This window comes from Lampris incognitus, chromosome 13 (genome assembly GCF_029633865.1).
Source record: "Lampris incognitus isolate fLamInc1 chromosome 13, fLamInc1.hap2, whole genome shotgun sequence".
Taxonomy (NCBI): Eukaryota; Metazoa; Chordata; class Actinopteri; order Lampriformes; family Lampridae; genus Lampris; species Lampris incognitus.
The window spans coordinates 2,396,991-2,421,064 of record NC_079223.1 but is presented as its reverse complement, the minus strand read 5'-3'; the positions used below and the strand labels follow the sequence as shown (position 1 = coordinate 2,421,064).

The following is a 24,074-nucleotide window of genomic DNA, read 5'->3' as shown; positions in this document are numbered from 1 at the left end:
ACGAGCTGAACGGCTCCTACAACCACGATGAAGAGGACTCCTCTTCATCGCTCCAGTGACACTCCCGTGGACTCTGGCTTGCTCCATCCGAACCACAAGCTCACAGCACGGCTGAGCGCAGCATTTCACAGCCAACACAGGGACCGTGGGCCGGCAGCGTGGAACCGAGCCACGTGGCTCGTGTGTCTGGCGGTGGAGCCGTACTTCGGCTTGCTGGGAAATACTCCACCCTTGCTGTCCGTGGGGCCACTGTGCTCGGAGGCTTGGTGGGAATACTACCGCCAGATGGCGACTCTCTCACCTTCCCTCCCTTTGTTTAAACGCCGCTCATTGGTCACGTGGTTTCTGACGGCCAGTTCCACTTCCGGTCCCGTGGGTTTCGTCACGTCGTGTTTGGTTTTCGGTGTGCTCATCAAAACAGTGAAGTTGTTGTCATCCGGCTCCGCTGTCTGTCATCCTGCTCCGCTGTCTGTCATCCGGCTCCGCTGTCTGTCACCCTGCGATGCGCGACAAGACGAACCGGGAAACCGCCTCCGTTAAGTAATTGTGCGATGGAGCAGCCGGGGACAGACACCGAGGCGGACGAGCAAGAGAGACCTCTGCTGCGCCGCGGACGGGACGACAAGCTAGACAGGGGTGAGTGTGTGTCCGCCAGGGGTGAGTGTGTGTCCGCCGGGGGTGAGTGTGTGTCCGCCGGGGGTGAGTGTGTGTCCGCCGGGGGTGAGTGTGTGTCCGACAGGGGTGAGTGTGTGTCCGACAGGGGTGAGTGTGTGTCCGACAGGCGTGAGTGTGTGTCCGCCAGGGGTGAGTGTGTGACAGACAGGGGTGAGTGTGTGTCCGCCAGGGGTGAGTGTGTGTCCGCCAGGGGTGAGTGTGTGTCCGACAGGGGTGAGTGTGTGTCCGACAGGCGTGAGTGTGTGTCCGCCAGGGGTGAGTGTGTGTCCGCCAGGGGTGAGTGTGTGTCAGACAGGGGTGAGTGTGTGTCAGACAGGGGTGAGTGTGTGTCCGCCAGGGGTGAGTGTGTGTCCGCCAGGGGTGAGTGTGTGTCAGACAGGGGTGAGTGTGTGTCCGACAGGGGTGAGTGTGTGTCCGACAGGGGTGAGTGTGTGACAGACAGGGGTGAGTGTGTGTCAGACAGGGGTGAGTGTGTGTCCGCCAGGGGTGAGTGTGTGTCCGACAGGGGTGAGTGTGTGTCCGACAGGGGTGAGTGTGTGTCCGCCAGGGGTGAGTGTGTGTCAGACAGGGGTGAGTGTGTGTCCGCCAGGGGTGAGTGTGTGTCCGCCAGGGGTGAGTGTGTGTCAGACAGGGGTGAGTGTGTGACAGACAGGGGTGAGTGTGTGTCCGCCAGGGGTGAGTGTGTGTCAGACAGGGGTGAGTGTGTGTCCGCCAGGGGTGAGTGTGTGTCCGCCAGGGGTGAGTGTGTGACAGACAGGGGTGAGTGTGTGTCAGACAGGGGTGAGTGTGTGTCAGACAGGGGTGAGTGTGTGACAGACAGGTGTGAGTGTGTGTCAGACAGGGGTGAGTGTGTGTCAGACAGGGGTGAGTGTGTGTCAGACAGGGGTGAGTGTGTGTCCGACAGGGGTGAGTGTGTGTCCGCCAGGGGTGAGTGTGTGACAGACAGGGGTGAGTGTGTGTCAGACAGGGGTGAGTGTGTGTCCGACAGGGGTGAGTGTGTGTCCGCCAGGGGTGAGTGTGTGACAGACAGGGGTGAGTGTGTGTCCGACAACTAACACACAACACACTCAGGTCGACGTTATTCAGCAGCTGTTGTGTTTGTTGAAACATGGCGGCCATCCCGCCGCTCGCGCCACAACACCCGGATCTACTCTGATCCTCACTTCTCTCACATGACACCCGTCACAGCACAGGTAGGTACACATGTGTTGCTGCACACCCGGGGACCCGCTGAGCCCTGTGTGGGGGGTCAGTGGAGAACCGGGGACCCGCTGAGCCCTGTGTGGGGGGTCAGTGGAGAACCGGGGACCCGCTGAGCCCTGTGTGGGAGGTGAGTGGAGAACCTGGTACCGCCTGAATGTAGACACCAGCTGGCAAGCCTGACGTCCCCTCAGGCCTGGGTGGTGGCCTGGGTGGTGGCTCGTCGCAAGAAGTACACAACAGATGTTGGGGGCAAGGAATTACAAATAGCCGTCAGGCTTTGCCGCTGACTGTCAGACCCGTTTGAGAGCTGAACGGGCCATGGGTGTGTAGGAACACATTTGTGCTTGCGGCCGTTTGATGAACGAGGCCCCAGGTCTGCCTTGCGTGACTCACCTTCCCTGACAAAGCTGGTAAATAAAAGAGGCAGCGGCAGCTGATCAGGTTTGCCTTATACAGACCTCTCTCTCTATGTGCCATACTGCTGCTCATCTGCATAGCATTTGAAAGCACGTCTACCTGCACCCTGCACTAGCCATCATTTACTTTATACTTGTTGGCCCTTCATGACATTTGTTTTAATCTCATACAGCTATCTAATAAATCATCAAATACTTGGGGTCAACTGTCCAAAGTAACAGGGAGTGCAGGAGAGAGGTGAAGAAGAGGGTGCAGGCAGGGTGGAGTGGGTGGAGAAGAGTGTCAGGAGTGATGTGTGACAGAAGGGTACCAGCAAGAGTTAAAGGGAAGGTTTACAAGATGGTGGTGAGACCAGCTATGTTATATGGTTTGGAGACAGTGGCACTGATGAAAAGACAGGAGGAGCTGGAGGTGGAGGTGGCAGAGATGAAGATGATAAGATTTTCACTGGGAGTGATGAAGAAGGACAGGATTAGGAACGAGTATATTAGAGGGACCGCTCAGGTTGGACGGTTTGGAGACAAAGCAAGAGAGACAAGATGGAGATGGTTTGGACATGTGTGGAGGAGAGATGCTGGGTATACTGGGAGAAGGATGCTGAATATGGAGCTGCCAGGGAAGAGGAGAAGAGGAAGGCCAAAGAGGAGGTTTATGGAGGTGGTGAGGGAGGACATGCAGGTGGCTGGTGTGACAGAGGAAGATGCAGAGGACAGGAAGAGATGGAAACGGATGATCCGCTGTGGCGCCCCCTAACGGGAGCAGCTGAAAGTAGTAGCAGTAGCAGTAGTAGTAGTAGTAGTAGTAGTAGTAGTAGTAGTAGCAGTAGTAGTAGCAGTTTTAATCTCATGCACACTCCTTCAAGATAGCATGTTGATGAGATAAATGACCTGGGCATGACAATGAGTTATTGTTCAATGTAAAAATTGTTAACATACAGAAAGATCGCTTATATCCAATATGCAATATTTTCCTTTTCCTTTCAGAAAGGGTCTAAGCACCAAACGCAGAACACCGTTTGAAACCTGGCTGTAAAACCTGATAGTCAGTGCTGTGTTGTCAGCAAACACACATTTAATGTTTTATTTAATGGATGCTTCTGAATAAGCAGTAGGTAAGTTTGCATGTTGTGACACTTAAAAGAGGTTTGATTACCAAGTTGTGTTGCACTGCATGAGTATGTCCGTTTTTTTGCCATTGTGGATCGAATTCAAACAGTGTTTGGCTTCACATATCCCTTGGAGAAAAAAAACAACAAAGATTTTGGGGGACACCCTAAGGTACCCAGTAATGTATTTTTACATAACGACTTGCTGGATGGAGTTTGCATAGGATCACATAGCTCACTGTATGTTAACATCCTATGCAAATCCGTTGAGGGACCCCCGAGTCACAGGTAGCAGCCTAAATGACCTAGATAAGCCTGTCTCTGGTTGCACTCGGTGGGAGAGAACATGAGGTCACACTCCACTGGAGAACTTGGTGGTTATGTGTCAAACACTGACCATTCAAAAAACAAAGCGTGCCTGACGTCTCTACAGTAATAAGGGTCTTCTGGTAAATACAGCAAACACTGAACATATGATCCACAAAAGAACACTTATTTTCTCTTTTCCTCTTTGTTTTGGTTTTGTTTTTGTTTTGTTTGGTGTCTTCCAGCCCCGGCTTGCTGCTCGGCACGGTACAGCCTGGCTTTCTTCTCCTGCTATGGTTTCTTTGTGGTGTATGCCTTGCGGGTCAACCTCAGCGTGGCCATGGTGGAGATGCTTAACGCGACCCATCAAACCAGCAAGAACCACAGCGGCTCGGTGTGCCCCGCCCACACCAGCCCCCCCCAGTTGCACCACAACAACACGGTGAGTGCAAACGGGAATGTGACCCAGCAGCTCGGCTGCCTGAGATGCAAACGGACACCTGGCAGGTGTCAGTGGCCTGATCACACTCATCTGGATGGAAAGTCAGGACAAGTAGACTGCATTCAGGGAGGACTTCATATCCAAGAATGCTGGGGAAGTGGAATCAGATTTCTGTCCAGCTACCAAAGATGCATTTTGCATTAAAGATGTTAACTTAATAATTGGGAGCGCACTTTAAATCACTTTAAACATGCTTAACACTTTTTAAATGAACAGGGCCAAGAGAGTTTGCTTAACAGCAGTGAATCTTCTGTATGAAGACACTTGGCACCAATTATGTTCCGTGCCATGCGAAGCACGAACATGAACTTTTGATACAAACAGTCTGTGTAAATATCTCAAGCGTTGTAATAAACTTAAAGTGTGACTGTCTCTCGTGTCTCTTTTTAACTCTGTCTCTTCCTCCTCCAGGCCAACGTGTATGATTGGGACTCAGAGACACAGGGCTGGATTCTGGGCTCCTTCTTCTACGGCTACATTTTGACCCAAGTCCCCGGGGGCTATCTAGCTAGCCGGTGCGGAGCCAAGTGGCTGATGGGCTTCGGTATTTTGGGCACTGTCATCTTCACGCTGCTCACTCCTGTGGCCGCAGACCTCGGGGCAGGCTACCTCATTGCCGTCAGGGTGCTGGAAGGTATTGGAGAGGTAGGAGACAAGGGCCTCACATCGCTCCAGGTTTGAGTAGGACATGTGAAAGAGGATATTCCGTCCATCCATCCATTATCCAAACCGCTTGTCCTACTCTCAGGGTTGCAGGATGCTGGAGCCTATCCCAGCAGTCATTGGGCGGCAGGCGGGGAGACACCCTGGACAGGCCGCCAGGCCATCACACACATTCACACATTTGCACAAACCAGTTGTATTAGAGCAGGAACCATAAAAGGCGTACTTCACCCAAAAAACACAAGATTATGTGCACTAGCTAGAAGTAGCAAAATGTAAACATGCGGCTCCAGTGACCCAATGACAACAACATATGATGGATGGGTCGATAGACAGGTGGACTGATGGATAGATGATGTGACAGATGGGTAGTTAAATGGATGAATACATGTTCAGATTCCTGTTGATTTTTTGTGTGTTGTTTTTCAGGGAGTTACGTTCCCTGCGATGTATGCCATGTGGGCAGCATGGGCCCCACCCATGGAGAGGAGCCGACTGCTAACCATTTCTTACACTGGTAAGACACACACACACACACACACACACACACACACACACACACACACACACAGAGTCTCTTCTGACAGGATTACCTCAAAGTAGCATAAAACGCACACAAGTGGAGTGTGTTGTTTGTCTTCCAGTGTTTCCCTTGGTAGCTTCCTGTCAGTGGATGTGGACAGTGAGATGTAGGTTTGTTGTGGCCCCGGGGGGGTCGTCAAAATGTTTGCTTAGCTCGCCTCCTTCACTCCATAGTGTTGTCATATCAAGGCGACTGTTAAACTCTGCAGCCTTGCGTTACAGCACATTTGCAACTAGCAGCCCATGCCACTGTGGTTACTACTTTTCTTTAAAAAGAAAAACGTGTCATGAAAATACGAGTAGTCTTGTCCCACAGTTGTCACCTTTCAACCCGCTGCAACATTCAACTCTGTGGAAAAGTAATCTTTATGGAAAATGAATATTGAATTTGAAACAAGACAACCACTGTGGTCTAAATAACAATAACACGTCAGACGGGGGGGGGGGGGAGGCACTGTGCTGTCAGCAGTGCTGCAGTTCTCCTGCATGGATTTAGTATGAGAGAGTTGCATTTTGTGGACAAAATAGAAAAACTAAAGCTCCAGATTATTCCTTTGGAAACCTGTCATTCTGCGGTAAAGTAAAATTAACTTTTGTTGCATATATACATTTCCTTTTCACTGAAAATGAAAGCATTAATTTCTTACACTCCACTGCTGACGGGAGGAGTAGTGGGCGGCCTGTCTGCCCACCATCACCTTTAAATAGCAACACAACACCCCAGTTCACATAGACTGCAGCCCCATCTGAGATTTAAAAGTCAAGTCAGTTTTATTTGTGTAGCCCAATATCACAAATTACAAATGTGCCTCAGGAGGCTTTACAGCAACACAACATCCTGTCCTTACACCCTCACATGGGATAAGGAACAACTCCCTAAAACCCTTTAACAGGGAGGAGAACCAGGAAGAAAGCTCAGGGAGAGCACCAGAGGAGGATCTCTCTCCCAAGACGCACAACATGACGTGATGTTGTGTTTACACAATTTACACAACACAGCACTGAAAGAGGATAACACAATTATAATGGAATTATAAAATACATGAAGAATATGATGAGGAGGATGCCAAGCAGAGTCCAGACGCCACCGGAACAGTCGAGGACCTGAGCCATGCGATCACCAGCACCGTGTAAAAAAAACAAAGCAGAACAAAAAACCCAAAACAACCCAGAACCCAAATTCTGTGGTAAAACAAAATGCCAGAATCTGGGGAAACTGTTGGGATGGGCTACAGGTATCAAACCATGCCCCGCAGTTTTGTTTTACCTCCTGGAATAGCTCAGTCTACTCTGGACAACGCTTGAGTCAACAGCAACCATGGAGGGAAGCGAGAGCGCTACTTCTATAAACTAGCTATACAACTATGTATAAAACTATAGAAAATCAAACAAACACTGTGTAAAAAAACAACTACGAAAAATACAAGAACATGTAACTTTGGTCTGTCTCTTGATAACTATCCGCTCTCTCTCTTTTTCAATACGTCTCTCGCTCAAATACTCCTCTCCTTAACAGAAGAACTTGAATATCATTTTTTATTTACAGTAGCACTGTAGGACTATTTAAAGTAGCACTGTAGGACTATATACAGTAGCACTGTAGGACTATTTACAGTAGGACAGTGAGGGTGTCTCTACAGAAACAGCTAGATGGATGCTGTACTAGGATGCTTAGAATGGCTGTCAGTGGGTCATGGAAGAGACAAATGTACAGCTATACGAGGAGCTCCCTATGGTGTCCACAAAAGTACAACAGAGGAGGATGTGTCTCGCAGGCCACTGCGTGCATCACAGTGATGATGCTGCCAACAAACTTGTGCTCTGGCAACCATCTGATGGAAAAACTCAGCGTGGTAGAAGAAGAATCACTATGTGGAGAACCTGTTAAGCAACACGGGTGGAGAACGCACAGGAGCTAAAACGATCATGAAAGAGCGGGATAGTTGGAAATGCCATGTCTAAGCAGTTATGGGGTGTCCTGATGGACGACCTTGGTGAGGTGAGGTTATAGTAGAAGGTGGAAGGGCGTAGCCAGGGGTTGTAGCCAAGCCTATGACAGTCCATGGTTGTAATAATGCAGTTACAACCACAGAAGCAGCACTTAGCTAAACTTCACTTTTTTGTGTATGGATGGTATAGATTGTGCTAAAATGTCAAGATAAGCACCAGGGTCCATGTCTGACTTGAGTGTGTCCAAGTACATAGTGTACGGTGAAAATAAGTTGTGATAGTGTTGTGTAGACCTTTTAAAAGGGGAAGCACTGTCTTTCAACCATCTACTTTAAGAACAAGATGCACAAATATTTATGGATGTTTGTGAGCAGACATGCTTTGATTGAAATCCACCAGTATACAGTCATGGTGTCCCGTATGTTTTACTTTCAGTTTTATCCTGTCATAGATTTACGTGTTATGCACATGATGCACACAGTGCATTTGCAGACTGAGGATTTGGTATTTGTCTTTATGTCTCTTACTTTCCTCCACAGGAGCCCAGTTGGGAACAGTGATCGCTCTCCCGCTGTCTGGTGTAATATGCTTCTACCTGAACTGGACCTTCGTCTTCTATGTATTCGGTAATAACACATCTTTACCATTGGTCTGAGCTCATAATGCCGCTGAGTATGACCATCTTGATTGCTGGAAAACAGCAAATCCTAACAAAAAATTGCTATTTAAATAGCGGCGAGCATATGCTTTACTGAAGTGAGATGCCTGCCAACTGCATTTAGTTCACAACAGATTTGAGGAACAGAATCTTTTCGTTTGCCAGTTCATACTGGCTTGAAATTGACTTGGTGAAGTTCAGCGATGGGTTCAGCGATGAGATGTGGATGCAAGGTGTAGAGGTGATGAAGGCGTATGAGTTTAAATACTTGGGGTCAATCATTCAAAGTAATGGGGCGTGCAGGAGAGAGGTGAAGAAGAGAGTGCAGGCAGGGTGGAGTGGGTGGAGAAGAGTGTCAGGAATGATTCGTGACAGAAGGGTACCAGCAAGAGTTAAAGGGAAGGTTTACAAGATGGTGGTGAGACCAGCTATGTTGTATGGTTTGGAGACAGTGGCACGAATGAGAAGACAGGAGGAGGAGCTGGAGGTGGCAGAGGTGAAGATGATAAGATTTTCACTGGGAGTGATGAAGAAGGACAGGATTAGGAACGAGTATGTTAGAGGGACAGCTCAGGTTGGACGGTTTGGAGACAAAGCAAGAGAGACAAGATGGAGATGGTGTGGACATGTGTGGAGGAGAGATGCTGGGTATATTGGGAGAAGGATGCTGAATATGGAGCTGCCAGGGAAGAGGAGAAGAGGAAGGCCAAAGAGGAGGTTTATGGAGGTGGTGAGGGAGGACATGCAGGTGGCTGGTGTGACAGAGGAAGATGCAGAGGACAGGAAGAGATGGAGACGGATGATTCACTGTGGCGCCCCCTAATGGGAGCAGCCGAAAGTAGTTGTAGTAGTGGTAGTAGTAGAAGATAATGTTACAATAGCATTACATGGGTGGTATAGGTGAGAAAGGGAAATAAAGGGCATTCAGGGAATAATGGCTGTCTCCTATGTACTGTCTATACAACCCTCAGACTTGGAATCCATTTTTAGGGTCATGGCCATTGGGTGTGAAGCTTGAATCATATATTTTCATTACATTTTTTACATGACATTCCAGTCATTTGGCCGACACTTTTATCCAAAGCGACTTGCAATAAGTGCATCATTTAATGTAGGAGATCAGGAGAACTACTAGTCATCAGAGGTCATAAGTGCATCTAAACAAGCATCTAAGAGCAAAACCGTTGCTAAAGTAAAAGCGCAAGAAAGAGATTTGTGTTTTAAATGAGTGAATACAATAAGTGGTAAGAACAAGTAACAGGGTAGTCGTTCTTGAAGAGGTGAGTTTTCAACCTGCGCTGAAAGATGGGCAGCGGCGCCTCCGCTGTCCTGACATCAGACATCAGTTTTCACAATTTTTACCTACTCTTTCTTTTCTGCCATAGCGTGTAGTTAATTCATGTTTAGATTTTTATGTTTACTTGGGTATTCGTATGCCTTACTTCTAAGATTTAAACAACATGTTACAAGTCCCAGGTGTAGGTTAGGTTTAGGTTCATAACCTAAAACACACTTGTCTGTAGCAGAGTCCTCTTACTTTAAAATGACTTGAGAAGATGAGCATTATTTATCTTGATGGTTTTATACACTGTCACTGGCCCTTAAAAGATCTCCAGTCTTTCAGCAAAATTCCTGTAGATTGTTTTTGTTGTTATTTTGAAGCCTGGGGTAAACTGTTTCCATTACTTCAGCAATGCCTGCGTTTTGTTCTTCTTCTGTCTCGGTGTGTGTGAGCAGTGCTCTAGTGAGTTAAAGGGAAAAATAAGATGTTTGAGACGTAGCCACAGTAGATGTTCCACTTTGTACTGCATATCCACTAAAACTAGTCACTGCATGTCTTGATGCTGCTCAATAATACAGGTAAGAAAATCAAAGAAGGTTGAATCAATTCATCTGGGCACAACGTATATTGACAGAAATGTTTCATCATCATCTAAGTGACCTCTTCAGTCTAAACTGACTGCAGGTACCCCCACCCTTATCAACAATACAGTGACTGCAGGTACCCCCACCCTTATCAACAATACAGTGACTGCAGGTACCCCCACCCTTATGAACAATACAGTGACTGCAGGTGTCCCCACCCTTATAAACAATACAGTGACTGCAGGTACCCCACCCTTATAAACAATACAGTGACTGCAGGTGTCCCCACCCTTATAAACAATACAGTGGCTGCAGGTACCCCACCCTTATAAACAATACAGTGACTGCAGGTACCCCACCCTTATAAACAATACAGTGACTGCAGGTACCCCCACCCTTATAAACAATACAGTGACTGCAGGTACCCCCACCCTTATCAACAATACAGTGACTGCAGGTGTCCCCACCCTTATAAACAATACAGTGACTGCAGGTACCCCCACCCGTATAAACAGTACAGTGCCTAACGACCGAAACTAACAACCAGTTTCATATGCAAATGTGGGTGTGACCATTAACTAGAGTTACAAAGGCCATGTGTACTCTTCACAGAGGATTGGGGAATGTTTGCACCACAGATGTGATGTTTGCTTTGAGAATGTTGATGGAGAAGTATAGAGGAGGCCAGAAGGAGGTACATTGTGTCTTTGTAGATTTAGAGAAAGCATACGACAGGGTGCCGAGAGAGGAGGTGTGGTATTGTATGAGGAAGTCGGGAGTTGCAGAGAAGTATGTAGGAGTGGTGCAGGATATGTATGAGGGAAGTGTGACATTGGTGAGGTGTGTGGTTGGAGTGACAGATGGTTTCAAGGTGGAGGTGGGACTACATCAAGGATCGGCTCTGAGCCCTTTCTTGTTTGCAATGGTGATGGACAGGTTGATGGACAAGATCAGACAGGAGTCTCTGTGGACTATGATGTTTGCAGATGACATTGTGATCTGTAACGAGAAAAGATTGCAGGCTGAGGAGAGCCTGGAGAGGTGGAGGTATGCACTGGAGAGAAGAGGGATGAAAGTCAGTAGGAGCAAGACGGAATACCTATGTGTGAATGAGAGGGAGGACAGTGGAATGGTCAGGATGTAAGGAGTAGAGGTGATGAGGGTGTATGAGTGTAAATACTTGGGGTCAACTGTCCAAAGTAACGGGGAGTAAGGAAGAGAGGTGGAGAAGAGAGTGCAGGCAGGGTGGAGTGGGTGGAGAAGAGTGTCAGGAGTGATTTGTGACAGAAGGGTACCAGCAAGAGTTAAAGGGAAGCTTTACAAGATGGTAGTGAGACCAGCTATGTTGTATGGTTTGGAGACAGTGGCACTGATGAAAAGACAGGAGGTGGAGGTGGAGGTGGCAGAGGTGAAGATGATAAGATTTTCACTGGGAGTGATGAAGAAGGACAGGATTAGGAACGAGTATATTAGAGGGACAGCTCAGGTTGGACGGTTTGGAGACAAAGCAAGAGAGACAAGATGGAGATGGTTTGGACATGTGTGGAGGAGAGATGCTGGGTATACTGGGAGAAGGATGCTGAATATGGAGCTGCCAGGGAAGAGGAGAAGAGGAAGGCCAAAGAGGAGGTTTATGGATGTGGTGAGGGAGGACATGCAGGTGGTTGGTGTGACAGAGAAAGTTGCAGAGGACAGGAAGAGATGGAAACGGATAATCCGCTGTGGCGCCCCCTAACGGGAGCAGCCGAAAGTAGTAGTAGTAGTAGTAGTAGTAGTAGTAGTAGTTGTAGTAGTAGTAGTAGATTGGGGAATAGTTGCAATCACTGCATTGTAAGATGGTGACAGATGTACTCTTAGGCCCCCCTCGGTTCAGGGATGGTCGTTCCAGATTGTAAGTCTACCTGAATTGAGAGAAGGTTCTCGCCCATCAGAATTTTCTACCCAATTTCTCGTTGACATCTTCGGTACGGAAATCCTCACTACACCCGCTGAGTTCGACCGGGCGCACTGGAGCTTGCACCCAAACCTGCTCCGGGAGGGAGGCCACGACCTGTCATTCTATCCTTCCACCACTTCCAAGTTAAAGACCTGGTGATCCGTGAGGCTCGCAGACGAGGTGATCTGACCTACAACAGCCATAAGATCCGCTGTTATGACGACTACAGCCCGGACGTGTTAAAGCAGCGCGCTGAGTACAGAAGCTCCATGACTGAGCTGTACAAGTGCGGAGATAAGCCAGCTCTTCTCTACCCAGCCAAGCTGCGCATTACCCGGGTTAACGGGAAGAAGACATGGCTCCTGTCTGCCTCAGAGGCTGCAGAGTTCGTGAAGGTTTGGACACAATCTGTAAGCAAGTCCACTGACATACGCTCCTGTTGGTATTATTGTGCCGTTTGTGGCTGACTTTTCTTCTTCTTAGTTTCTTCTAACAGTTACCAAATAGCTGACTAACTGCATTCAGGACAAGTTGTGTGTTTCTCTTTATTCCTTTTAATGATGTAGTCATGCATTTGTCTTTATTTATCAGACTATTACTGAACACTTTTTCGAAATAGGCTACTCGAGAGCATTGGACTTTAACTGTTATCTCGACAGGAGTTGAAAGACAACTGTTACTGCTTCACATAGACCTAACAGTCACCTCCCTTCCAGTTTTGTCTTTGCTTTGGTGATTGTGTAATCTTTTTAAAAACACATTATTTGCCTGACTAACTGGAAGTGGAGGGGAAGAACACGACATATAATTCCGTACTGCTCCGACGCAACACAGTCTTTAAGCCTTCCTTAAGATTTGTTCAGCATGTTGTTACAATAGCAAGGGTTCAACACTTAAAGATCCTGCATATGTCTGTTGCAAAGGCTTTAATGCCTCGCTAGAGGTATTTGAAAAAGTTCAACGCTTGTTTTTTTGTTTTTTTTTTGAGTTTGTCAACATAAGGTGGGAGTAAAGGGATAGAATTGAGGAAGTATTGAGGTATGCTGATCCATGTATCAGTGTTGTTTGTTGCTGTTCTTCTCTGCAGCAACTGGGTTAGGGTTGGGGTTAAGGGGAGGGGTTGGGTGGAGAGAGGATTGTATGTTTAATGTTTTGTTAGTTAGGTTTTCTGTTATGTTTTTTTATTCATGGTTTCTTTGCTCTTACTTGTGTGCTACTTCTTTAACTCAGCAGGCTCAACCCAGTCAGGTGCTATGCCCTTAGTCTCAATCCTGCTAAACAGGTAGTGGTGCGAGTCATGGGGATGGATACATGAAGGAAAGACACTTGGCCAAACCTCCAAAGTATCACTTAATGTTAAGCTCTAACACCTTGTCACCGCCAAGTGGTGCTTTAAGATTTATTAGCTGGAATGTCAAAGGGCTGAATTCTCCCGTGAAACGTATCAAAGTCATCAACCATTTAAATCATTTAAACACCAAAATTGCCTTTCTACAGGAAACCCATCTGAAGCCTCCAGATCACCATAAACTTCACAGAGGGTGGGTAGGCCAGCTTTACCATTAATCTTTTTCAAGTAAGGCCCACGGGGCTGCAATTCTTATTCATAAATTAATCCCATTCTCTGTGTCTAAGGTTATATCAGACCCCAACGGGCACTTTATTATAATTACAGGGAAAATCTGTGGTAACAGTCTGACTTTGGCGAATGTGAATGGTCCAAACTGGGACAATGAGTACTTTTTCAAAAACTTCTTGTTCTCTCTTCCTGACGTAAATTCCTGTCAGCTCATCCTCGGGGGAGGTTTTAACTGCTGCCTCGATCCTTCACTTGACCGCTCATCTAACAAGCCCTCTGCCCTATCTAAATCATCTAAAGTCATCCAGCTGTTTATGGAGCTCAGATATTTGGCGCTTTCTTAATCCTAGCACCAAGCAGTTCTCTTTCTTCTCTCCTGTCCACGGTACTTTCTCCCGAATAGATTTTTTTCTCATTGACAACAAATTACTCTCCTCTGTTAGTTCATGCCCTTACAGCCCTATAGTAATATCAGACCATGCAACGGCCATAGTTGACATCTCGCTTCCTGGCAGATCCTTGTTAGGATCCCCTTGGCGCTTTAATTCATTTCTACTCACAGACCCCGATTTTATCAATATCATTAGCGATAGCATTGACACATTCATCTCGACTAATGTTAGTCCATCCATATCTGCTACAACAGTTTGGGAGACATGCAAAGCCTACCTGCAAGCAGAAATCATAGCATATGCTGCTTAACTGAGAGAGATTACCTCTGAAAAGAGTATTAATCTGTCCAAGGCTCTATCAGAACTGCAGACTAGGTGTGTAGACTCACCTGACTCTGATCTTTTTAAAGAATTACTAATGAAAAAGGCTGAATTTGACATCCTGGCCTCTAATAAGGCAACAGAATCACTACTAAAAACACACCATAATTACTATGAATTTGGAGATAAACCAAGTAGACTACTTGCTCATCAAATTTGGCAGTCATCTTCAGTGCGTATTACCCAAATTAATACTGCTGATGGAATAACTATTAATCCTCAAACCATCAACAACCAATTCAGGGACTTTTATGCTTCATTATATACATCTGAGAGCAAAATCTGATAAGACCCAGTACAAAAACTTTTTTAGGTCTTTAGACATCCCTTTCATAGATCCTGAAATATCTGCTGAGTTGGATGAACCCTTCACAGTTGGTGAATTCAAAAGTGCTCTAATGCTGATGCAGAATGGGAAATGCCCAGGCCCCAGTGGCTTCCCCGCCGAATTTTTTAAGAGATTTTCTGATAAATTATCCCCACTGATGCTAAATAGGCTTAATGACTCATTAGAATCTGTTGACTCCCCCCAACGTTACGTAAAGCTGTTATCTCTCTTATACTAAAAAAGGATAAAGATCCACTTCTTTGCAGTAATTACCGCCCATCTCTCTGCTTTGTGCAGATGTCAGGCTTTTAGCTAAGATGCTGGCAACACGTCTAGAGTCTGTCCTGACGACTATTATTTCCACAGACCAAACGGGGTTTGTTAAGGGCAGACAGTCTTTTCATAATGTCAGACGGCTATTTGATATCTTATACTCACCTTCATCCTGATTCCCTGGAATTGGTCATTTCAATGGATGCCTAGAAGGCATTTGACCGTGTGGACTGGCCCTATCTGTTTTATGCACTAAAAGGTTTGGTTTTGGTAATACATTTATTTCATGGATTAAACTTTTATATACAGCCCCCCTAGCTTGCGTCCGCACAAACAATGATTATTCTGATTATATTCCCCTCAAACATGGAACTCGTCAGGGCTGCCCACTTTCTCCGCTACTGTTCGCTGTCGCCATCGAACCACTGGCGGTTGCTCTCAGGTCTAGTCAGATGCAGGGCATCTTAAGGGGAGGCTATGAGCATAAACTGGCCTTATATGCTGATGACCTTTTACTGTTTATCTCTGATCCAGACAGATCTATCTCCCCAGTGTTTGCTTTGTTGAAGGAGTTTGGGCAAATTTCGGGTTATAAGCTAAATCTTCATAAAAGTGAACTCATGCTCATTAATGCCGCAGCTACAGTGTACCCCCTTTCAAAATTGCCATGTAAGACATCTCTGGAAAGTTTTAGATATCTGGGTATCTGTGTAACTAGGAACCATTCAGATTTGTTTAAATGTAATTTCTCCCCTTTGCTTTCTTGGCTGACTCAAGACTTCCACCGCTGGTCTCTATTACTTGTGTCTCTTGCTGGCCAGATAAGTTGTATAAAAATTAATGTGCTTCCCAAATTCCTATATCTCTGTCAATGCATACCTGTTTTTATCCCAAAGCATTTTTTCCACTCACTTGATAGTTTGATTTCTCATTTCATATGGGAAAAAAAATCATCGGATTCGTAAAGATGTCCTACAAAAGCCAAAAGAATTGGGTGGTCTTGCATTACCCAACTTGTTATTTTACTATTGGGCTGCAAATATTCTCAGTATTTTGCACTAGTGTCATACTAAAATCCAACCCCCACCGTGGTTGTAGATTGAGGATGCCTCATGCAGTTCCTCCTCCCTGTTGACCCTCATGTGCCTCCCCCTGGCATTACCATCTCAGTCATGCTCTAGTATTATAATAGTTAAAAACTGTCTCAAGATTTGGACTCAATTCAGACGTCAATTTCGGATTCCGGGCAACATCTCTTTCCTCCCCTGTACACACCAACCCTCCGTTTCCTCCCTCTGTCACTGATAGGGCTTTTGCAACCTGGGCAGACCATGGGATTGCTTCTGTGAGGAATCTTTACGTTGATGGCATATCTGCATCCTTTGATCAGTTAACCAGGGCATTTAACCTGCAGAGGACCCACCTCTTCAGATACTTGCAAATCTGAGACTTTATTCGCAATTGCTTCCATGGCTTCCCTGCTATCCCTCCTTCCATCTTGGTCGACACCGTTCTTAATATTAGCCCTTACCTCAAAGGTACTATTTCAAAGATATACAACACTCTCCTCACATGCCAACCCTCGTCCTCTGATCATTTACGCAGGACTTGGTCTGAGGATCTCAATATTGAAATAGAGCTTGAGGTCTGGCAGCCAGTTTTGAGGCGGGTCCACACATCGTCTAATTGTGCCCATCATGGGGTTTTACAGTGTAAGGTGGTTCATAGAGTGCACTGGTCTAAAAGCAAACTAGCCCGCATCTACCCTGGAACTGATCCAAACTGTGATAAGTGTCACTCAGGACCAGCCAATCTCATCCACATGTTCTGGGCTGCACTGTCCTGCACTGTCCTTGTTTCGGAAGTCAGTTTTTGATTCCCTTTCAGCTATCACATCTACTTGCATCCACCCCTCTCCTTTAGTTGCCCTGTTTGGTGTCCTACTCACTGTCCACTCGTTGCCATTCTATTTTGTGGAACTCGTGGTTTTTCTCACATTATTAGCGAGGTGTGTTATTCTAATGCACTGGAAGAGCCCCCGTCCCCCCTCTCATAACCATTGAATAAAGGATGCCCTGTCCTTTGTGAAGTTGGAGAAAATTAAACACTCCCTTCATCGCTCTAATGTACAATTTATAAAATCCGGCAATCCTTCCTGGGACATGTCAGGTCCCTCCAACTGAATTCTGTCTGCATTGACTAGGTGCCCCCCCCCCTGCACTGTACCAACATCTTGTACTTCCTGGCTGAGTCCTGTTTTCCCCATATAAAAAGCACACAGTATGTATAGTATGTTACCGTCACCAAATTGTCTTGTTTTGTCTTGAAAGTTTTTTTTGTTGTTCTTTTAAAAATTATGTATATGTGTTTTATGTTATGCTATGGTGTTATGGTGTTGAAAAGCTTATAAATAAATCATATTTAAAAAAAAAAAACAGAACAATACAGTGTACGCTGTTAAGTGCCAGGAGGATTGATGTGACTTGTACATTAGGGAAACTAAACAGACACTGGCCAAGAGGATGACACAACACAGGAGAGCGAACGTGTCAGACCAGGACTCCACAGTCTACACCATCTACAGACCAGGACTCCACAGTCTACACCATCTACAGACCAGGACTCCACAGTCTACACCATCTACAGGCCAGGACTCCACAGTCTACACCATCTACAGACCAGGACTCCACAGTCTACACCATCTACAGGCCAGGACTCCACAGTCTACACCATCTACAGGCCAGGACTCCACAGTCTACACCATCTACAGACCAGGACTCCACAGTCTATACCATCTACAGGCCAGGACTCCACAGTCTACACCATCTACAGGCCAGTGGCCACTCTTTCAAGGATGAGGATGTGCACAACCTTGATAGAAAGGAACGCTGGTTTGAACAGGGAGTCAGAGGCCATCTATGTGAAGAGGGACTGACCATCCCTGAACTGGGGGGTGCTAATAGTACATCTGTCACCATACAATGCTGTGATTGCAAACATTCCCAATCCTTTGTGAATGTGAATAGTACACATGGTCATTGACGCTGTAATTAATGGTCACACCCATATTTTCATATGAAACCGATTGTTGGTGTGGGTCATTAGGCCCTGTATTGTTTATAAGGGTGGGACACCTGCAGTCAGGTGAGACCGAAGAGGTCCCGTAGATGATGATGAAACGTTTCTGTCAATAAATGTGTCCAGATGAACTGATTCAACCTTCTGTCATATAGTCACTGCATCATAGCTCCCTCCCCAGGAGAAATAATTTGGAAAAAAATTATTTTTTAGTTTCACCAAAAGCACCATTAATAATGTTATTCATTATTGTGTTTCAATAGCTTGCTTTTCTGTATAACATGAAAAAAATCGACAAATAGGCCGAATGAAAAAGAGATGCGTGGTAAGGAACATCCTCCAGTGGTTACCGTCTGAATACAGTGCTACTGCAAGATAAATGCATCAGGGGGACCTCTGCAAGGGCCAGCAGTGTACAAGTGAGCTATAAGATGAGTTTGTGTGTTCAGGTGCCGTGGGGCTGGTCTGGTTCGCTTTGTGGGTGTCTTTTGTATCTGACAGTCCCAGCAGCCATCCACGGATTACGGAGCGAGAGAGGCATTACATCACCGCCTCCCTCAAGAATGAGGTAATACATTTCTTAGGGGTCTCAGTTTAATTTATAATTTTGCGGCCCGCCTGTGCAAAGTATGATTGGTAATTGTATGCAATGTTAGACTTAAACAAGGTAGACAACTCAAGTCGGTGATGTAAAGCCTAACATGCTGCCCAGCTAACAAAGTCCACTCGTATGTCCTGGCTGCTTTCCTTCTCATTGTCAGCATCCCCGCAACCCTGACAGCAGGATAAGCGGTTCAGATAATGCATGGATGGATGTTCACCTTGTCATGTTAAACAAAACTAAATAGAAAGGACAGTCAGTTTTTCCCCATCAAAAGCAGGGCTGAATGGGTACTGAGGGTTTTTTTTCAGCTGTTTTGTAGTTCTGGGTTATTTAGTAAGCCCACATCCACATGTGAGCACAACACATTGTTGAATCCACTAACTAAATGAATAAGACAGACAGAGACGACCTCACACACAGCCTGGACCTGTCCAGCCCTCTCCTGCCAGATAGGGCCGATGTAGTGGGATACCTTTTCTAACCCAGAGTGGACTTCAATATTAGAATTTCACATTTGTGTGCAGACGGCTGATGCTCAAACTTGCATTTTGCATCAGGGCCGAAAAACACTTGTAATTGCAGACTGTATCTTATTGGTACTGTGGCGTCCAGGTAGTGTAGCAGTCTACTCCCTTGCCTACCAACACGGGGATCGGCAGTTCGAATCCCCGTATTACCTCCGGCTTGGTCGGGTGGCCCTACAGACACAACTGGCCATGTCTACAGGTGGGAAGCTGGATGTGGGTATGTGTCCTGGTGGCTGCACTAGCGCCTCCTCTGGTCAGTCCGCCTGTTCAGGGGGGAGGGGAACTGGGGGGAATAGTGTGATCCTCCCACGTGCTACGTCCCCCCGGTGAAACTCCTCACTGTCAGGTGAAAAGAAGTGGCTGGCGACTCCACATGTATGGGAGGAGACATGTGGTAGTCTGCAGCCCTCCCCGGATCAGCAGAGGGGGTGAAGCAGAGACTGGGACGGCTCAGAAGAGTGGGGTAATTGGCTGAGTACAATTGGGGAGAAAAAGGGGGGAAAAATCCCCCCCCAAAGAAAAGTATTGGTACTGTATTGATTCAATAGGGTGATAAATCATCGTATGCATTCCTTAGAAATGTGAGAAACCATTTGGCAATTAAATGTACAGAGATTATATATTTGTATTGTGTTTGGTCTTAAATTCAGTTATGATTCAAACACCAATTAGCTGTCGACACCTTTGTATAGTAATGCAACACATAAAGATGACTACACATTGTTCTTAACATACCTATCTTCCTGTTTCTTACTGCTGTCTACCTGTCTGTGTCCATATCTCTGTCCCTCCATCTATCAATCCACCCTTTCCTGTGGATGTCTCTGGTACTTGTTCGCTTGTCTATCCGTCTGTCTGTCTGTCCACCGTCCATCTGTATCTCTGACCCCTGTCTGTCTGTGTAATCCAGCTCTCTACCTCGGTGGGATACATCCCTTGGGGCTCCATAGTGACGTCCAGGCCGCTGTGGGCAATCATAGTGGCCCACTTCTCCTACAACTGGACCTTCTACACCCTCCTCACCCTCCTTCCCACTTACATGAACGACATACTGGGCTTCAGCATACAACAGGTTACACACACACAATGAGAAGTCATGGGTTTCTTAAAACAACCAATACGTTCATCAACAAACCATGTCTGAAGTGGCTGTGAAAAGAAACAGGTGCTCGGTCACTGTAATGTGCTCTGGATGAGGACACCATGTCCCCTTAAAATTGAATTAACTGCTATTGCATTTATGTGAGATTGTCCACTGCAGCCTCAGAGTCACATATGGTGTTCACGTGGTCACATGGTTCTGACAGCTGTCCAGACGAGGCGTTGTGATGCACTGCAGTATAGCATGTGCACAACAACAGCTTTAGACCTCGAAAAAGCTGTTTTGCAGAAATGTCGATGCCCACGTGTAATGTCCTGCTTTTGTTCACACAGTGTGTCATGTTGTATTTTAAGCGGACTCAGCTTTTCTGCATAGGTGTACTCTCATAAGTCTAGAGTTATTTCATTTTCACATTTATGTTGCAAACTTAGTTTTATTCTGGCAGGTGTTAAAAAACGGCTGACTGCTAACCCCTTCCCTAGAATGGCATGCTGTCGGCTTTCCCCTACGTCGGCTGTGCCGTGCTGGCAGTGCTGGGCGGCCAGCTGGCTGACTACCTGAGAGAGAGCTGTCTTTACCCCACCGTGGTGGTCCGGAAGGCCTTCTCCATCGTAGGTGAGAAGAACCAGTATGACGTGAGCCTTTATTTGTCACATTGATAGTGGGCTGGTCTAGAGCCGGCACTCACGTTGCTGCTACCGTTTTTATCGTTATTATTTTTCTACTTTTCTCCAAAACGTTGCACTCTTAACTTGTCGTCCATACGTATGAGCCAACCATCTCCATTCAAATTCTTAAATATTCAGCGACTTAAGGAGGTGTGTGGACACATCCATCTCTTTTGATGTGTCGTTGAGCAAAGCAGTTAAGTCTCTTCTCTACTCAACGGTGGTTGATGATGGCAGAAACAGAGTGTGAATTGATGCCCTTAAGCAAGGCACTTAATGCAGAAACTGCTCTGGTGCAACTGCATAGAGGCCAGTGGTAAAAGACCTGATGGTTCTGGGCAGCTGCAGGTCTACACAACACTACAACTTCTTTTCACTGAATACTAATGTATTTGCACACATCCAAGTCAGAGACATCCACGCTGGTGCTTCTCCCAACATTTTACCACAATCTATAAGCAACGCAGTGAATTTCAGCTAAGTGTTGCTTCTGTGGTTATAACTACGTTATTACAACCACGGCTTGTCATAGGCTTGGCTATGTCATGTGATACGAGCCACAACCCCCTGGCGACGCCCTTCCACCTTCTGCTATAAATTAAAAATAAAAAAATTCAAATTATTCCACTGAGGAGAGGAGTATTTGAGTGAGGGACGTGTTGAGAGACAGACATAAGTTACATATTGTTGTAATTTTCAGTATTTTTAACAAAGTTTTTGTTTGATTTTCTATTCTTATGTTTTCCTGCCATAGTGTCTTAGGTTTCCCCGCCATAGCTTCTTAGGTTTCCCCGCCATAGCTTCTTAGGTTTTCCTGCCATAGCTTCTTAGGTTTTCCCACCATAGCTTCTTAGGTTTTCCCACTATAGCTTCTTACGTTTTCCTGCCATAGCTTCTTAGGTTTTCCTGCCATAGCTTCTTAGGTTTTCCTGCCATAGTGTCTTAGGTTTCCCCGCCATAGCTTCTTAGGTTTCCCCGCCATAGCCTCTTAGGTTTTCCTGCCATAGCTTCTTAGGTTTTCCTGCCATAGCTTCTTAGGTTTTCCCACCATAGCTTCTTAGGTTTTCCCACTATAGCTTCTTACGTTTTCCTGCCATAGCTTCTTAGGTTTTCCTGCCATAGCTTCTTAGGTTTTCCTGCCATAGCTTCTTAGGTTTTCCCACCATAGCTTCTTAGGTTTTCCCACCATAGCTTCTTAGGTTTTCCCACTATAGCTTCTTAGGTTTTCCCACTATAGCTTCTTAGGTTTTCCTGCCATAGCTTCTTAGGTTTTCCTGCCATAGCTTCTTAGGTTTTCCTGCCATAGCTTCTTAGGTTTTCCCACCATAGCTTCTTAGGTTTTCCCACTATAGCTTCTTAGGTTTTCCTGCCATAGCTTCTTAGGTTTTCCTGCCATAGCTTCTTAGGTTTTCCTGCCATAGTGTCTTAGGTTTCCCCGCCATAGCTTCTTAGGTTTCCCCGCCATAGCTTCTTAGGTTTTCCTGCCATAGCTTCTTAGGTTTTCCTGCCATAGCTTCTTAGGTTTTCCCACCATAGCTTCTTAGGTTTTCCCACTATAGCTTCTTAGGTTTTCCCACTATAGCTTCTTACGTTTTCCTGCCATAGCTTCTTACGTTTTCCTGCCATAGCTTCTTAGGTTTTCCTGCCATAGCTTCTTAGGTTTTCCTGCCATAGCTTCTTAGGTTTTTCTGCCATAGCGCCTTAGGTTTTCCCACCGTAGCTTCTTAGGTTTTCCCACCATAGCGTCTTAAGTTTTCCCGCCATAGCTTCCAAGCCCGGAAGCTTTCTGGCAGACAGCGCTGAAGGCAAGCCACTTAGAGGCGTGTGAAAGCCTTCATCACATGGAAGTCAGCTCTGGCAAAGCGGTCATCGCTGGCTGATGTAAAACGCCCCAGACAGCAGATTTAAAACTCCAGTAAACTGCAAATACACTGACATGGCGCTGGTAGGCTTAATCATTATTGTGTGAACTCATGTGGCAAGGGCTTGAATGTCACGGACCTTCATCTATATGTAAAGTCCTGCACTCCAACGTTAAACGTCTGTTTCACTGCCCCCTGGACGTGTTTCAGCACCCAGACCGGTACAAAACCATGACAGGTTTGATGACACGTGTGTGTGTGTGTGTGTGTGTGTGTGTGTGTGTGTGTGTGTGTGTGTGTGTGTGTTACCTCAGGTATGATCGGGCCAGCGGTGTTCCTGGTGGCAGCAGGCTACATAGGCTGTAACTACACCCTGGCTGTGACCTTCCTCACCATCTCTTCCTCCCTGGGTGGACTGTCTGCCTCTGGTTTCAACATCAACCACCTAGACATCGCACCCTCGTAAGACACTTAACCTGCCATGTTGGTGAAATGGAGTACTGACATATATGGAATGTATTCTTGGTGGTGGAGAAATGGCAAACACACACACACACACAGACACCTTTTGTATTTTTTCAGTTGTTCCCAAGATTTAAAGTCCATTTGAAGGGAATACGTCTAAAGAGCCACATATCAACTTAAAATAGTCTTGCAAACAGAAGTGCTAGACTTTTTTTCCAAACCCCAGAAAAGTTGGCCCTTAAATACATATTTTTTTGAAAGCAGAATGCTTTGGGAGACTCTTTAACTTCAGTAGTGACCAAAATTCTGCTTTTCTTTCTAGTAAGCAGTCATTGTTACAAAATAAGTTTACAATTTCTTTTTTTTACTTATTGGTAGATACTTATTTATAAATAGCAAAGCACGAGAGGCAAGATTGAGGTGGTTTGGACATGTATGGAGGAGAGATGCTGGGTATATTCGGAGAAGGATGCTGAATATGGAGCTACCAGGGAAGAGGAGAAAAGGAAGGCCAAAGAGGAGGTTTATGGATGTGGTGAGGGAGGACATGCAGGTGGCTGGTGTGACAGAGGAAGATGCAGAGGACAGGAAGAGATGGAGACGGATGATCCGCTGTGACGACCCCTAACGGGAGCAGCCGAAAGTAGTAGTAGTAGTAGTAGTAGTAGTAGTGGTAGTAGGTAGATACTTATTTATAAATGAGAACTCTTTTCTTTACATAGAGAGCAAACTTTGACAGCACAAATATTGCACCTCTGCTTCTTGTACTGTGTTGGCATCCCAAACAGAAGACTTTCCTTTTGTGTTGAAGTAAAAGAAGAGCTGGTGAATAATGTATACACCAAGACCCCACAGTCAGTGTTGCATTACCACTATAGAGCTCAGCAGTACTGAAACATATTGGATTTTCTTTAGGAATGCTTGCAGTAATTGAAAATAGTCCAGACTTTGA

General features: G+C 46.0%; 1 protein-coding gene across 1 annotated transcript in view; it reads left to right on the top strand.

Moving 5' to 3' along the window:
* The first annotated feature begins 356 nt into the window (after positions 1–356).
* The window catches only part of slc17a5 (solute carrier family 17 member 5), a 31,064-nt gene continuing 7,346 nt past the window's right edge, over positions 357–24,074 (top strand). Inside the window, exons 1-9 of the mRNA XM_056292014.1 lie at positions 357–636; positions 3,952–4,148; positions 4,620–4,853; positions 5,301–5,388; positions 7,943–8,029; positions 18,344–18,462; positions 19,936–20,097; positions 20,610–20,742; positions 22,972–23,119. Coding sequence (XP_056147989.1) covers positions 552–636; positions 3,952–4,148; positions 4,620–4,853; positions 5,301–5,388; positions 7,943–8,029; positions 18,344–18,462; positions 19,936–20,097; positions 20,610–20,742; positions 22,972–23,119 — 1,253 coding nt within the window. The 5' untranslated portion in view covers positions 357–551. The remainder of the gene's footprint in view (positions 637–3,951; positions 4,149–4,619; positions 4,854–5,300; positions 5,389–7,942; positions 8,030–18,343; positions 18,463–19,935; positions 20,098–20,609; positions 20,743–22,971; positions 23,120–24,074) is intronic.